Source organism: Panthera uncia (assembly GCF_023721935.1).
Source record: "Panthera uncia isolate 11264 chromosome B3 unlocalized genomic scaffold, Puncia_PCG_1.0 HiC_scaffold_1, whole genome shotgun sequence".
Taxonomy (NCBI): Eukaryota; Metazoa; Chordata; class Mammalia; order Carnivora; family Felidae; genus Panthera; species Panthera uncia.
In genome coordinates, this window is record NW_026057582.1 from 78195828 (window position 1) to 78209221 (window position 13394).

At 33.3% G+C, this 13394-nt stretch overlaps 1 protein-coding gene across 4 annotated transcripts in view; it reads right to left on the reverse strand.

Annotated features, from left to right (window-relative positions):
• The window catches only part of DPH6 (diphthamine biosynthesis 6), a 343777-nt gene that overhangs the window by 128878 nt on the left and 201505 nt on the right, over nucleotides 1–13394 (reverse strand). Inside the window, exon 4 of one of the 4 annotated variants that reach the window (XM_049613295.1) lies at nucleotides 3272–12991. The exons of the other annotated variants lie outside the window; for them this stretch is intronic. Within the exon in view, the coding sequence (XP_049469252.1) occupies nucleotides 12806–12991 (186 nt within the window). The 3' untranslated portion in view covers nucleotides 3272–12805. Of the gene's footprint in view, nucleotides 1–3271; nucleotides 12992–13394 lie in introns of those variants that run through there. 4 annotated transcript variants of the gene reach the window in all.

Here is a 13394-nt window from a genome sequence, read left to right on the forward strand (position 1 = left end):
CTTTTCTTATGTACACAAAAGGCTTCTTTACAAGGCAAAAGAAAATGAAACCAAAAAAATGTTACAGCTCGTTCAGAAATTTTCAAATATGCTACTTGATCTGTTAAAAAAAAATATTTGTACAACCCAATGTTTAAGAATTCGATTAAATGAATCTGGTGATTTCCATTTCACTGGGTTTAAAGATTTTAATGTTCTAAAAATATAACTCATAACCCAACCCAAAACTCTGAAAATTGCTAATACCTAATCTTGAGCAAGATAAGGCTATATATATATATATATATATATATATATATATATATTAGCAACAGGATACAAAAGACATTCTCTTAATCCCTTTTACTGCCAGAACAAAACATCTTTCAAATCAAGATAAAATCGCTACATCATGAATGTTAATATCATTCTGAGAAAAATAATACCTTATGACTAGAAAAGACCATCCCTTTAGGGAGAAATGTTGTGTTAAAGTGGATTATTCTTTTAGTAGTGTAATAGAATGGCTTCCACCTAGTCCCAGATGGAAAATCAAAATCTGCATTTAAATGGAAATATTTTAAAACAGATAGAAAAAAGGCTAAAACCGTAAGGAATACCTCCTTCCTTACATTTTAAAAATCCAAAATGCTTCACGTGAACTTTTCTGGAAGGTATGGCTTTTAGATTTTGTTTGTATGTTTGTTTCATTTTTATGAAGAGCTCTCAGAGCAACAATTTCAGTTTTGTGATTAACACATACTATTTAAGCCTAATTTATCAAATTTACAGGTTGGATCAAGAAGTTGGTCTGCAAAATTTCTGTTATTACAAGAAACAGATTTATGGTCTAAGTTTATGCAAAGTTAAGAATGAGTCCTCTAGTTTATTCCTACTTTTTAACCATGATGTTTTACATGCAATTCTTACAAAGAAATATCAGTGCTGAAATTAAATAAAATCTGAGGGTTTTTTTCTTTTTCTTTTCTTTTCTTTCTTTCTTTTTTTTTTTTTTAGCATTTGACTCAAATCACCACTATGGTTAGAGTAAAAAGAAAGCAAAATGTTAGGCAATATTATAACAACTGCTCTTTGCGACCTGAAAGATTATTTTCAGTTCTTCAATAGTTGGGGCAATTTTCTTAAATCCTGAAGGAGCCTGACAGCACTGCACATTTCTTAATGCTTGCATTTACTTTTACATTATAAAACAATAAAACAGCAGGATAATGTTCATGCAGTTTAGAGACTTGTAACATTACTACAAATAATTCTACTGTATTATGGCAAAACATAAGCTTTTTAAATGTACGCTGCCGAAAGAAAAGGGCAATCTATATTCATTGAAAGTACATAGACAAATAAGATTGGAAATATAACTAAAATGTTGTTCCTAGTTCTAAAATAATGTTTGAAAAGGTTTGAAAAAGCAAAAGCTAGATGAATTTTTTGGGTCATAAATTAAAATACAATTTATTTTCAAGCACGGTGCTTACTGGCAAGGGAAAGGCCTCCCACATTTCTTTCTTCGAGTTTACAACAGACTACGTGGCTTCAGTCATTTCAGGAACCAACCATGTTAGATAATTTGATCATTTTTCCTCAACAATGTTATAGATCAAGATATTCTGCAATTTAAAGATGCAAGTGTTTTGATGGTGGTCACATTTGACTAATGGACTGCAAATAATGGGCCAACCTGCAGAAGCTGGTCACAGCATCTCCTTTCTAAAATCAGCCCATCTTCTAATCTGTTGTAGGTTCTGATACATCCTTAGTGCTAGAAGCTGTCCATTTTTTACACAGGAAATTATGTGGATCTCTTTATTTAAAAGACATGAAACACCTGTTATTTAAAAGCATAATGGGAATAACTTCTGCATATGTATTGGGTGATTTTCTCACTTTCAACAGGTAACTCATTTTAATCCAGTTGTCCATGCTTCTCCTAGTGCTCATCATACGGATGAGAAGGAACAAAGCATTTTTCTGCTGTAATCTCATTCTCCTTTACACCAGCGCCTCCATCCCTGGTCCCAATTCCCCACCCCTCACCCTCATTCCCAAAACTTCCACAAGAAAAGTTTTTCAACACCATAAAATCTAATCACCCACATCAACCTAGAGACATGTCATCATTAGTCTACACTAAACAGCCAACTAAACCAGGGAAGTTGTACATGGGACCATCACAGAATGCCCAAGACTCAGAGATCACTTAAATCACCATGCTTTACCACTGCCTAAATTAGAGAACTGTAGAAACATAGCAAATTATGTCTTAAAAGAAAATGTACCCTCTCATCCTTGTAGGTATTAGACTCTTATAGCTAATATGTACAGCGAATATATGAACAAACTGGCTTTTAAATTCAAATATTCCTGTTCTAAATAAATGACACTCTCAGCAGGGAACCAGAGTCTAAAACCTTACTATGCAAAGTGGGGCCTCAGACCAGCAGAACTGACATCACCGAGGCACGTGTTAGAATCTCAGGCTCCACCCAGACCAACTGAATCAGAACCCGGATGTTTAATAAGATTCCCGGATGGCTCGTCTACATAGTGAAGTTTTGGAAGTTCTGGTCTTTTTTTTTCTCTAGTTGTACCGTTTATTCATCATTAAGAGACATAAAGGCTTAAGGACAGAAGAGCTTGTACTCATAAAAACGTGTAAATGTTACAGATGACCCCAATTTAAATAATGAAAGAGAAAACAGGGAGAAAATGTACGTAAAACTTTAGCAACTAAATTAGATCTAGATCCTGCAATCTTTGTTTTTAATACCTGAAAATCCACGTATAGTTGCGGATGAGCATGCACAAATGCATGAGGGAGATGAAAGAGGAAGACAGGAGAAACAGAATGAAAGTGACAGGAGAAAGAAGAGAATGGAACCACAAAGTGTACACAGTGCGTAGAGGCAGATATGTTTAGAGCTGGAAAGAAGAAGAAATAAAGTGAGAACCCAGCTGCTTAGGAAAAAACAGCAATACCCCCTCTGGACAACACTCCCACATACCAGCCTAAGCCGGTGTGTTGGAATGTTGTTCATAACACTAACAAGAAACTGCCAAGCAATAAGCATTAAAAGAGTAAGTATGTCAAAGATGCCAGCATCCCCTAATACTAGTTGTATAATACAAGTAAACACAGAACTAGTTCTGGGAAAGCAAAGAGACCAACAGCAAAAGGTAGTTATAATACCAAAAAGGTGATCTAATTCTCTTTTCCCAAGGTCTAAGTAACCATTTAGTTATAATTACCATGAAATGAACATTACTTGTTTTATTCTTACAAATGAATTTACCATTATTATAGAACTATTGTTACTATACTAAGTCCACTAAATTCAAAAGAGTAGCACTATTGTTTTATTTTTCATGACATAATAAAAATAGCCAACATTAATGATAGAAGTTCATTTTTAAAAAAAGGAAGCATAAGATATTTTCTATGGGATTTAGTGAACATGAAGTAATGGCTTACACCTACAGTAATAATTTGTAGAGTGTGAAATATACCTAAAATATTATGCTTGATATTAAATATATATACCCAAAATGATCAATCTCCTGTGATTAATCCAATAGTCTATCAGCATTTATTTAATGAGAAAACTGGAAATAATTTCTAAATACTACCAAACTTCATGATGCCAGTAGAAAATAAACCAGTTGATATCCAGAGACTACAGTGTGGCTAGTCAGAAAATAGAACTTATCAGAAAAAAATGAGTTTTAATTCATATGACATCTGGAACTTAAAAAAAAAATAACATATATGCATCTATTTCTGCATCTGTGTTCATCCACATGGCACAATATTAGTATGCAATATACTAAAACTCAGCCCACTTTGCGGCAGATTATCTGTTGAATGTAGTCCCATTAAAACACTGGAAAATGACTTCTCACAATATGGGGGGAAAAACATCACCCTATGCCTTGCGTTACATGACTGAGCTGCCCTAACACATATCTCTTTGGTTTTGTTCCAAGAATAAAATGCAGTCAAAGATGGGCAGAATGCTACTCCCAGCTTGTATTCACCACATGCCAGGAACTGTAAAAATAGAATTCCAAGTTGAGGTTTCAGACACATTAAACAAAGACTTAGAATTTCAAAATATAAATAATGCATGCATAAACAGGTATATTATTTATGGAAATCAACTAGGCAATATGTATCAATGGCCTGAGAAATAATCATATACTTTGAACCATTAATTATACATCTAGAAATCTATCCTAAGAAATTAATATTTTTAAATGTTGACAATAATTGATGTACCCACATCAAAGTGCTATTTTTTATACTAAAAATTATATTCAGCCTAATTTACAAAATTAGGGAATCATTAAGGAAATTATTATACAGCTACATGATGGAATATTAAGTAGCCATTAAATTATGTTCATAAGGAGGTTTTAATGGCATGGAAAATGCTCCTGATATTTTAAGTTAAAAGAAAGCAGTCTACAAAGTTATACACACAACTGATTATACATGTGTGTGTGTCTGTGTGTATCTATGACAGTATGTTAAGTATATATGCGTGGAAATGCATCAAAATGTTAACTCTAAATGATTGAATTTTGAGTAAGATCTTCACATTTTTTTCTATTTTCATGTGTTCTCCTTAATTTAGAAAACAATTATCCTAAGTATCAAAGAATATTAAGGAGTAATTTAGATTAAAAAAAAAAAAAAACAAGGCGTGAAGAACAAGGGTAAGAACCCTGTGAAGTTATAACAAAGCTATTTTCACTGCACAGAGAAAGTACGTGTGTCTGCAAGAGGAGTACAAAGAACCTAGTCTCAGAGGAAAGAAGCTTTCTGGACTACCTAAGAGGCAGAAGACAGAGGACAAACACAGATAGTTAAGCATAAAAACAATGAAAGTAAAATAAAAGAATGCAGAAAAGTCAGATCTATTAGAATTTAATAACTACACAAAGAAAGCAAAGGGGATCTCATCAATGCCAGTGTTATTTTTACTACGCAAAAGCACCAAATAATGGCAGAAAATAAATGATAACCATTTTAGGAGGCTTACTCCAGCGTTTAGGTTAAATATAAGAAACTGGTTACCAATAAATCAAAACACAATTTATAGATCTTCATTTTGTTTTCTAAAAGTTGATAATTACAAAGACTGTTTTTTTCTTTTGACAAACGTAGTTAAAACACATCTTTAAACTGTGCAGATAATGAAAATTATACACTCAAAAATGTGTACAATCCACAAGCTGTGGCTTTTAGGAAACAATTATTTTAGTTAGTTTATTAGTAACAGTTAGTTGTAACTTACTATATTTTCCCTTAACTTTTCTTGGTTGTAAATGCTTTGTATCATTTCCATTTCAGATTGCTTGACTAATCAGTTGATTCCAAATCAACATAAACATAGGGTGAAGAGTAGCCACACTAAAGCCATTATATAAAACAGAATTCAGTGAATGCAAGGATTTACACACAGTAGAGAATTGGTAATTATCAATTAACCATAAAGCAAAAAACATCAACCTAAGTTTGGCAGCTTCTAATTATATAAAATCTTCACAAATTAGATAAGTTTTATCTATCATGTAGCATTGTTTTGTCTAAAATATACACAAATAACATTCTGAGAAGAAACTGTGCACAATACAAGCTACTCAAAGATGAAGACCGAATTTCTATGTAAGTATAAATGTTTAAGAACTCCATGTGAAACAAGGCCCATTGATATTAACTTAAAATTAAAGTTTATAATATCACCTAGCCTCTGACAGAATCTGATCTGTGATGGCCCTAAAGAATGTCTGAAATAAATGCAAAGATGCTTCTATAAATAATGGGGGGGGGGCAGCTACTGGCCTTCCAAAAACAATTAATTTAAAATAGGAAGCAAATACTGTCTAATAATGACCTCAGGATACACTGAACTGAAAGTCTGATTCAATTTCAGTGCTATATCATACTTCACACTTCAGCAAACATCTTACAGTAGTACTGTGGAGGAAGCACTGAAAACCTATGTTAATGTATAGTCACCTGCTCTCTATTGGAGAGGACCAGGATAGGGAAGAAGCCTGGAGATTCTAAGACTCTATAAATGATAAATTATTTCAAGGTATTAGTCAAAATTATGCGCTAAATCAAAAGTCGTCAGTATAATTCCCAAACAGGCACAGATAGAGCAATACTGAGCCTCAAAGACCACAGGATTCTTAGGAGAAACTCAGCAACAATGGCTAGATGATGAAGGATGAATGCCAAGTCATGGAACAGAGATACACTACAAGAAAAATGGAATATTTTTAAAAGAGCAAAGAATTTGCTACAAATAATTTCCATGAATACATAGCAGTAACTTTCTGCCTCCCTGAGACAGGCACTGTGCCTTAATCATCTACATTTCTGGCAACTAGAAAAAAGCCCACAACTAACCAAGAGAAAAAAAGTAAATGTATATTAACCTTCTGCAACTCATACAGCATGTGTAAACATTACAAACAATGGTTATATAGTGTGTGACTTCTTATCTTTGCACTTCTAGCACTTATCATTTTATTGAAGTTCAAAGAAAAAAGCGTATAGAATAAAATCATCTGAAGAAGTTTCTCCTCATACCGTTTTCTCATATAAACTTCTCAAATTCTTAGTGATGTGACCATTTTCTGCCCACAAACCCTTTCCATTAAGAAGTTTTTAGCAGATGGACTCCTGGAAGACCCTGTAGAAAAACTAAACCATGGAAAATATTCAATTAATTCCAGTCGGTATCAACCTAATGCAAAGTCTAAAACAAACATATTGAAATGCACAAGCTTTGACATATTCACCAATGTCAAAGCAACTGATCCTATTAAACAATGATCCTATTAAACTAGTTAAGTATGAGCATTCTTCCATTGTTCCCGTGCAGGAGAAACATTTTATCTAGTGAGTTGGTATATTATTAATATTAACATTACATTAATATTAGTTAACATTACTATTACTATTATTATTCTTAATGTGATAGCTAACATTTACTGAGGCTTCCTTTATGATCTATTTTACATGGATTATCCCATTAAATGCTCATGACGATCCTATGATGTAGGTACTATCGCCAGCCCCAACTTTACAAATGTGAAAGCCACAGTGTAGAGAAGTTAACTAAACCAAGGTCATATAGCTAGCATGTGGTAAAGCCTAGAACACAGATAAGTCTGACTCCAGAAATCCCACTTATCTCTTGTAGGCAAAACAAACAAACAAACAAACAAACAAAAAAAACACACAAAAAACCCACCAAAAACAAAAAAGCATTTGTTATACACAAAATTGGTTTTCTTAAATATATGTAATTATAAAGATATTATTGGTCATCATTATAGTCCAGTGATGGAGCTGAGGAGGAAATACCACTCAGTCAATCCTGATACACCCAGAGGTGTCTGTCTCACCTAGAGAATTCCACGGTATACATACCTATTTTGTTATTTGTAAGCAATGCTACTTATGTCTCCACCCAAATCGTGCTTATGGCTCCAAGAGATTTTGAAATAAAATGCGTATTCAAAGATTTTGCCACATTTCTCTCATGAAAGACTCATTAAAAAAAAAAAAAAAACCATACATACTTCAATATTAACTCCTAATAATGAAAGCTGAATTAATAAAAAATAATAAAATGCTACTTTTTTCTTGGGTTTAATCTGTTTCATTCAGCAGCGATGATCTCATTTCACATTCTACCACCTTGAAGAAATTTAAGGGATTTCTTTGGAGGACTGCTATAAAATTATCATTGACATTTTAATTAAAAAAAGAAATGTATGTAGAATAAACAGGACATTTCCTCTAACAGTCTGCAGTGGCTGCTCCATTGCTTCTTTGTACAGTCTTGGTAAATTATGCAGGCTCTCACTAGACAGAGCAGCTGTATTTCACTGTCTTCAGTAATGTAATCTACATTTATCATTATTTTAATTAAGCAGATTCTTAATTTGGTACTTTCATTGCAAAGAAAAATACCTTATTCATTTTTTTTTTTTTTTGTAGACAGCATCTTGTCAGTCTTATGAACCAGAATTTAATTTTAAACATGTTTCTTACTGCAACTGGTCACTATTAAAAAAAAAAAAAAAAAAAAAACCTACCATATTTGGTTTCCATTTCATTCTATTGGTTTCAAACACTGGTTCCTTCTCTATAATATTTTTTTTTAAAAAAAGATACTTTCATAGTTCTCAATTTTAACCCAAATGATATACTAAAAACAAAATGTGGTTTATTATAACATTAAATTCAGGATTACTCAAAATCAATATGAAGCACAAATAAGAACTTTACAAGAAAAACAATGCTTTAGTCAATGTTGAGAAAATTTAATTCACAAGTTCTTTGTGCAAGATTATTTTTACCATCAGGTCATTTGAAATGTCAGAATCTTTTGCTAAATCCATCACTGTGGAATGCAACAGCTTTTAATCATCTGGAAGAGAAGTTCTGAACAGTTTTATTCATTTCCCATTAGTATTTGTGGTCACAACAACTTGATTTTTAAAAAATAAACTGGTGAATTACACTTGAAGTGTGCTTGTTTAAAGGGTTCACATAGAAACAATTATTGTAATAGTATGTTGCCACATTAAACTGTGCATTTTAAAACATATGGTATCTCAAATCTTCTGTGTCAATAATGGGAGGCCTGGTACTCAAAAAATTCTGTATTTAGCACATATTAATTGAGCATCTTTTATGTGCCAGGTATAGAATTAACTATTGAGCATCTTTTATGTGCTAGGTATAGAATTAACTGCTCTGAATTCAAATCAAAGTAGCACAAAGCCTTTGTATGAGAGACAGAGAGAGAGAGAGAGAGAGAGAAAATATATCTATGTGTACACACACATATACATATATGGTACAGCACCAAAATGGTTTTTAAACTTTGTTCCTTCAAAAAGAGACTTGAGCCCCCATCTCCACTTCAACCAGAAAAGCTCCACTTTCATCTATTTTTATAAATCAGTCTTTTTCTGTAACTGGGTAGAGAAAGCAAAATCCACTTACCTAGAAAAATATGGGCTCTAGACTACTACCGAGAACACAGGTAAACAAAAAGTATCCTAAGTTTTCCCCAATACACCCAGGGTTTGAAACAGTAAAAAAAGACTCTTTGTTCGAGTTTCATTTATTATCAGTTTTCACAAGTTGCCAAACATTGGTTTGCTAGTAACTGTCCATTAGAGTTTATAAACGTGGCTTATTTAAGAAGTTTGGGGATGAAGTCTGTAAAGACTTGAAAGTTAATGCACATCTCATTGTGTCAGTCCACATTACTGAGGGATGCCATGTCAGCTTTCAGATTCACATAAATCATTGCAAGTCATGAGACAGAAATTTTTGAAAAATCTAAAGTGCATTAAATGTGCTCTAGATTTTTATTGAAATGTCCCTGTATAAAACAATGCCATTTACCTTCACACTGTGATTTTTTAGAACAAAGTAACCATTTGGGCATTTGTAACAACTTGGCCAATTAATATACATTATCTCTAATCCCTCACAAAAACCTCAAAAGATAAACACTTTTTACTCCCATTCTGCAGATAAGAAAGCAGGCTCAGAGATTAAGAAATGTGTTCAATATTACATAGTGAATACATGGAGAAGCTAGGATTGGGCCCATGCTCTTTTTACTAAAACCCTTTCAGAAGGAAAACAAACTTAGCCCGTGGTATTTTTCTCGTCTGATCACAGCTAAATATGATGCCTGCTTTTATTATCATCTAATAACTTCACATAAAGTTGTGTTTACAATGAAAAATTTAGCTATCAATATATACAATCAAATAGGTAACCAATAAAGAAAGGAAGGGAAATCTAAAATTTAAATCAATGCTAATGAATGACAAATACTTTAGACATTGTGTAACTCCCTGGGTTTGAATTTAAATAATGTCCTGTATAAAGCCTGTGTTACCCAATTCAGGGACAAGTAAAAGTTAAGTTCTAGGCAGCCACTTAGGCTCTAATTAAATAGAAGAAAAGAGCACAAAGGAACTAAATTATTTTTAAAAATACTCCTATTGGAACTCAACTTCAAAAAGATATTTCATGAAGAGACAGTACAGCTTGTAAGATTCCTTCTATCTCAAATTACCCTGATGAATGTCTGATAAAACTTGAGATTTACCACTGGGTAACAACAAGAGGTAGCCAATAATTCTAAATGAAAACTCAGAATGGTCCTTTGTTCCCTTTGTCTAAAGTAAAGCCGCTCGTGAAAAACAAGAATGTCTAGTCAGGAAAAAGGAGTCTCTTGTCTGAGCAAAAATTAAATTTAAATATCCTGCTTCTTACCTGAATATTCCAAATCATCTACATTTATCTACTGTTCACTGAAAGACTACAGAGGGCACTGTTGCATCAGCTTTGAAGCTTTACAATAGAAGCCTAGAAAAACTGTCTACAATGTATAATTTCTTTAAAGGGTCAAACGCATGGAAATCTACCAAGCTTAATATAAGGGACAAAACCAAAATGTATGTTTTTTTAAAAATAGACTGGACTTCAATAGGGCAAAAAAACTTAACAAAAACAACTGTCAAATTGAGAACACTGCACCGCACACATTTTGCATTTTCTTTTGTAGTGCTTTCAGGAGAAAGGTAACTAATCATAGCACCTCCTTATCCAATGGAAACAGCAGCCCATTGCAGAATCCTTTTTACAATCAATAGGAAAATGAATGTGGCACCTCATGCAATCCTTCCATAATTCTATCAACAGAAAGAATGCAGTCTGTTTGCATACTTTTGTCTAAAAGGCCAATTCCATTTGTCCCCTCTTTGGGTAAAATGACAGCTACAGATCAATCACTCTCACATGAAAGTAAACACACTGCAAACAAAACAAAACAAAACAAAAAAAGGATCAAAACTGAAATCCTCACCGTTTTTAAACGTAATTTTGTTACACACAGGAACTCAAACTCAAAGCAAAATAGAAAAAACAAGTTTTTCCTCACAGACACGTATTTCATGCTATTGTGCAATAGTACTGGGATACAAAATTTAAAAGTTACAACAATACGCACAAAGATTATAATTAGATATGAATAACATTCAATTAAGCTTCCATATATTTTCTGTTCTCTACATCGTTCCTCTTGCGGGTTCTTTGAAACTAAATTCAATTAAGTATAGTGCCAAAGTTTTTTCTTAATACATATGTTTGCAATGTATTACAATAAAACTAGTATAAAAAATATAAACCTTTTCATTACACTACCACTTAATTCTTTCCACTTGTTTACTCACCAAAAATTTAGATCTCTGACACTACAAAGCAATACAAAAATAAAAGGGAAATCATTTTATTTTGGTGACTTAAAAATAATGTCTTGAGTTGCTGAACCTCTGTAGAAACACTAACATTAGCTATAAGAATTACAATGTCATGACCAGGCAACTACAGATAACATGTAAAATGCGAAAGGAGGACATTCTGCTAATGCATATCAGATCGCAACACCACATCACGTATTTGATAAATCAACATTAATATAGGTACCATCATAAAACTAAGGCCTCTAATAAAGAATCCCAAATTCCCCAGAAAAACAGTATACAACTCATTTTGTCACTCCCAAACTTCCAGAGAGATTAGCACCTTCTCTGAAATCAAAGTGCAGAACTGTGAAAGCGTTAAAAATTCTTCAATAATATGTCAACCTACTCATAAATCAAAAAAGAGGGGAAGGGACTTCAGATGGTATGTAGATTTCACTTTATGACAAAAGCCTTGGTTTAACAAGTTATTTTCAGCCAATAAAAGTCAAAAGTAAAGCATTGTTAAAGTGGCCAGCACTGACTCTAAGGCTTTAGCTTATTAAGTTAACCAAAATGCTACTTGGGTATTGCTCCCTTAAATTATTAATTTATGAGTTTTGTTCCCTCTCCTCCTGAGGCAAGGCAGTTTGTAGGTATGTTGAATGCATGTAAATAAACAGAAAGCTTTTGTAAGAGTCTAATAATACACCAAACATAATAAAACAACCCCTTTTAATGAACACTGAATGCACAATCCTATGAACCAAGTTTATATAAATGGGCTATATAATTTAAAGGAACTGTAAGATCCTCTAGGAAGTAAATGCACAAATTCAGAAAAATTAAACATAAACCTATTGATTTTCATTGATGTGATAAAATTCTTACAACAGAATCCAAGTGTTGCCGTGTGCCTATGAAGAGTATGCTGCACGCAATTTTGTAGAAATCTAAGAGGAAGGTCGTCAACTGTGAGAAAATTTATTTGCAATCTTGCTTTTCATCTACCATAAGTATGACTACAAAAAAAAAAAAAAAATCAGGGACTGCCTTTTAAACATCCAGTGTACTTAACTGGATATGTTAGTTACTATTGCAGAAAGAAATGCAGGATATTAAAATCAATTTTAGTTAACTCTAATTTATGCAAAGCTTGATTGTGAGCAATAGCTGCTAAAAAGATGCAGCATTGTTGATTCATATACAAGCATTTTGCTTAACTACATTGGGTAATAGCAGTGCTCCTAAAGGAGTATAAAAAGCAAAGTGATTAGCAGTCATTACTGTTAATTAGTGCTCACATTGCATTCCTTGGGATGAATCTCCTTTAAGTTGAATACATGAGAAGTTTATTATTTAAAGAACTGCCAAACCTCGCCTAGGTAAGTATTGGAATAAACCGTCAACTATCAGTAAACAGACTAAAAAACAGGGACAGATCAGCATCCAATTAGTATGTCTAAGTTTTTAAACAGGAAAAGGGTTGAAGGGAATGAGTAAAACTGGAAACTCATACTTCACATTCTGCAATCTCACTGATAAAAGGAGGAAATGTGTGTTTATCAAACTTGCTGTGAGTGCACAGTTCATTTGGAGTCCTGTAAACAATTGCCTGACTGCCCACTTCCAAATTCATGTGAAAATCTTGGAGATTCAGAGCATCATATTCAGCAGGCAAGGTCACTCTAGCGATGCCCTGGAAATGGGAAATTAGGAAAACGTGGCAATCAGAGGTTTAGGGCTGAGCAGAAAAAGCCCTGAGGCTGGCGTCCTATCTTTCACCACTGGTCAGGCTGTCTCTGCTTATTCAGTATTAACACAACAGGGCTGAGAGTGAATGAGAAACACTCCACACACCTAACTGGGACATTGGCTTTCTTGTTTAGAAAATGATAGGCATTTGTCACAGGGAGAAAAACAGCAACAATAACCACAAAACTCAAACACAGCTTTCAAGAACAAGTTCTGAAAGAAAAACAGGCTCCTTGTAAACCTTCAGAAAAGGACCTAGGGAATGGCGACATCCTGTTGATTATCAGGTTTCCTTTCCTCCTAGACCATTCTGTGCATTTTAAAATGGAGGCCAAATCATTAACAAA